Below are 4,219 nucleotides of genomic sequence, written 5' to 3' on the forward strand. Positions count from 1 at the left end.
ATAATTAAGGCAGAATCATAATACAGGTTGATATCAAAAACTAGTGTTAATGGCTTCAGTACTAATTCTGATTTTCAATTACAATAATCTAAAGAAAAGCATTGCAAATTTAAAAAAAAAATATCATTACAGAGGAAATGATTAATCTGAAATCCCAATATATTTGCAATTGAATTGAAATTGGTTAAAATCAATGAAGAAAACGTGATTTTTCAAGAGGGAGAGATGTCGGGACTAAGCATATGAAGTGTTCTGATTGTGACAGCAGATTTAGTATGGAATTACCGGGGAGTTACGTCCCCTGAGCCTACTGTGATTGGCTAATTTGGTTGCTAAATTATTATGGGATAACACTGTAATCTGTTCAAGTGGTTCACTGCTGGTAATATCATCACTGGTCTTCGGAGTTGCCGTTTGTTTATTATTTATTTACCTTGTTCCAGTGCTAAAACATAAAGGTAAGCAGAAAATTTCGTCAACTTGAAAATTCTTCGGATAGTTCCTTTTCTTGCATCGTTCATGTAGAGTTGCTTGTGTAAAAAAGAAAAATGAAAAAGAAAAATCCCCCAAATAGTGTGTGCGTTTTGTCTTGAAGAGAAATACTTCCATTCTCTCTCTGGAAATGGTAGCCTGCTGCTATTATATCATTGTGTTATTCTTTCTTCTGCTCCTCCCACTCGTGAGATATTGGAAAATACCTACTATGTTATTCGGTTCCTCACTCTTATCTATGTTTCTTTCTCATTTGAAGTGGAATTTTATTGGTAGAAAATGGAATTTATAACTATGTTTGAATTCCGATAAACATGTAGTTGCAATCTACATTACCAACTGCGTAGTTCACCAATATTCTTCGATTTTCTTGGGAATTTTAGTGCTACAACGAATATCAGTTCGACTGTACCGCCAACTGCAATGATTTTACTCCGATTATTTTTGATCCGTATTCAATGTCGGGATCTGATTTAATACATGCCATTACGATAGTTACTCATTGTTTATAACCTATAATTACGTTATATTCTTTTAAACTTTTGTTTTCTTCAGTTTAAGAGGAAAAAAAAAACAATTAATAAAAGCGAAATGGAAAATAAAGCAGAAGAAAAAACAAAAGCAAAACGTATTTTCTTTCACAAAGTCAGGTAAAAACAATATGGAATATTTGTTTCATGTTTCTCATTAAGAAAACATTGGACCTCTTTGCTATACTTCTTTACACACACAGAGACTCACCTATTCATCGTAGTAGGGGCTTTAGCAACATGTTGATCCCGTGATCGACATATTTATGCACTTTTTTTATTCTTCAGGCTCTCATCTTATTACATTGACACAGAAAATGTAATAATGAATAAACAAGAGAGAAAAAAAAAGGCCAAGGCATTGACCTCCGAAGGTCAGTTTTCTTTATGGACTCTTTACTATTTGTTTTCTTTTTTTTTCCCTGCCTCTACCGCATTTAGAGAAATTAATGTCAGGATTAGGTTAGCATCGCAACTTTATTTCGCCCGCTTCAAAATCTAAGTATTCATGTCTATGAAAAACAAATTATTCGATTGAAAAGGAAAACAACTATTTCCACAGATTCGTCATTTACTTGTATTAAAATCTTCTTTATTAAGATATGTTTATTTTTTCCTTCGTTCATTTTTTAAAAAAAATACTAACAAATTAGTAAATTTTTATTGTTTGTAAAATATTTAATACAAGTCGGCACTGACTGAAATAGATGAAAGGCATTCAAGTTGTGACCATCCCATCTTATTTTTGCATTTTTCTTCTAGGTGTAGTGTATCATGAACATTATTAAAATGTGGCCGCCTGTTTTTTCTTCTGAAGTCTATTATAGGATGTTATTTGAGGGAGATTTAGCTGATAGTCTCAGATGTTTTTCAGTTAAAAAAATAAACAAACAAACAATGATTCATTAAAGTTATAGGTGATCATCACCAAGTTATATTTTCCGCGAAAGTAAATGAATCTGTAAAATATATTTTCTTAATCAAATATTTCTTTACCGAAATTCTTCTGATTTGTTCAACATATGAATTGCCCCCAAATTCCATTTGCAAAAAAAAAAAGTACCCATTGGAAAGAATCGAATAGCTATATTTATTCTTAGTATATATGTATGTATATGTGTGTGTTTATAATGTCTTGTTATTGTTTTTGTTTCCATTCTGATCCACGTACACACGTAGTACATATATATTTGGAGTTTTGCCAGGTAAACAACTACTTTCTCATGGCCTGGTGTTCAGAGCAAATTACATACTCTTCGATTAACATTGGACCATTACTGGCCAATGATTGAACCTCTACATCAGTGTTTCCCAACTCGGGGTCCGCAGAAATAGTAATGGCATTCCGCGATCGTGTTTATGATTTTAAAAAGGCTTTAGTTTAAAAACGTATAATTACTCAATTACATCTATATATTTAGTCGCATATATCTTTCAATTAGGAGATGAAACCTAAGTATTAAAATCAGCTCATTAAATCAGCGGGGTCCTTGGTAGTAAAAAAGTTAGGAACTCTTCCTGTTCATGGTCTTTTGATCCGAGAAATAGCAGCCAAATCTCCCTATCAAATCTCATCTATCAAATAAAAAATAAGCCCCAAATCCACAAATGGATAACGTGATCTTATATACAACTCTACTCGGCAAAAAAAAAAAAAAAAAAAAAAAAAGAACTGGATGGTTATAACTGGGACAACTTTATCCATATTTGAGCGGTCAGTGCTGGCTTGGAACTCCACAACAATTTATTGTTATTAATTATGCCCTACAGAATCTTAAATTTTGTTATTTTATATTGTTTTTACTAGCATTATTTTTAGTAACTTTCGTTGATTTAATTACTAAATCCGTTTATTTATTTATATTTATTTTTTCTCTACAGCATTTGTTATTCTGCTACTATCATTGTTTGCAGATATCAAACCCCATTCCAATACGTGTATTTACTCACGTATATAATTATCTCTCCTATAAAATACTTGCCATGAGTGGACGAAATACGTGACTCATAGGTTGTTAAAGCACAGTTTTCTTCAGATCTTTTCAAACTTTATTAGTCGCCAGTGTATGAACATTACTAAACAATCATTGTCTCTTTATATAATTTGATATACACACACATTAATTTCTGACATTGGAACAAGATAAACCCCCTTTTTTTGTGAGGAGGATTAAATCATTCAACCCAGTAGTATTTGACTGGTTTCTTTACTTAACCAACAATTGTCTTAATATCGAATGACTAAATTAAATATTCCCATTTTATGAAGCAGCAAAGGTTTGCTGGTGTGATTTTTAATTATGACGAAATGTTTATATTTTTCATCAGATGACCTCGTCTTTTCCTCTTTCTCATTGCACGAAGAAAGTGTACTTGAAAGGAAGCATCATAGCCTCGTGACTTATCCACCTGTTGGCTAATGACTTCACACTGTCACTACGTTTATGATGTCACGATTTTGCTACTGTTTGTTCCTACTATTTGTTAAAAAGATTAGCACTACTAAGTTTAGAATTAGTTTTTAATACTTTCCAGTTAACTCATAACTAGTTAGTAAAATGAATAAGCTTATTTGTGTAAGGTTTCACGTTTTCCAATATTTTTTTCTCTTTTAGCCTTTCTCATCATCAGTACGTTCGCTAAAAAAATATATAAATATATAAAATGAATCTAAATACTAGCAGATTCCGAGGGGAATTTCTTAATTTCTCTTAGAAATTCGAAATGCTTTGATGTCTATAAAAAAAGAAAGAGGTTCACTTAATACATGTCCAATAATAATAATAATGTTATGACTCGAGATGTTTGCTTCGCCTTTACGTTTGTTGCTCTCTTTAACAATTAATTATATAAACTGAATTTCTTTTCTTGCGGCCCTAGTTTCATGCTTAGGCCTGAAGATTGCAGTAGCATGAAACTCCTGTCATGAACGCTCTCTCATATATATACATATATATATATATATATATATATATGTTATTCATTGGTTCCGTAAGGCTAAACCCCTTATGAGCGAGAAACCCAGGGTAACCCATAAACCGGCCTACCCCACTATATAATATATATATATATATTCATTAAAATACAGAGATGCCTATAATAGGACATCTAACCCGCTAGAAAGAGCAGCAAAAAACTCTATACCACAAAAATAGGGATAATTTCGAAAGAGAATGAAAAATAAAAGTTTTTATTTT

At 31.8% G+C, this 4,219-nt stretch overlaps 1 protein-coding gene across 6 annotated transcripts in view; it reads left to right on the plus strand.

The window, feature by feature from the left end:
• Positions 1-305: 305 nt before the first annotated feature.
• Positions 306-4,219, plus strand: part of LOC106868390 (protein NDRG3) — a 140,985-nt gene continuing 137,071 nt past the window's right edge. For 3 of the 6 annotated variants that reach the window (XM_052970592.1, XM_052970580.1, XM_052970586.1), the window contains exons 1-2: positions 1,069-1,142; positions 1,311-1,396. In XM_052970592.1, the coding sequence (XP_052826552.1) occupies positions 1,084-1,142; positions 1,311-1,396 (145 nt within the window). In that variant the 5' untranslated portion in view covers positions 1,069-1,083. Of the gene's footprint in view, positions 459-1,068; positions 1,143-1,310; positions 1,397-4,219 lie in introns of those variants that run through there. The other 3 variants (XM_052970605.1, XM_052970624.1, XM_052970616.1) reach the window with 3 other exon arrangements.

Source organism: Octopus bimaculoides, chromosome 1 (genome assembly GCF_001194135.2).
Source record: "Octopus bimaculoides isolate UCB-OBI-ISO-001 chromosome 1, ASM119413v2, whole genome shotgun sequence".
NCBI classification, from domain to species: Eukaryota; Metazoa; Mollusca; class Cephalopoda; order Octopoda; family Octopodidae; genus Octopus; species Octopus bimaculoides.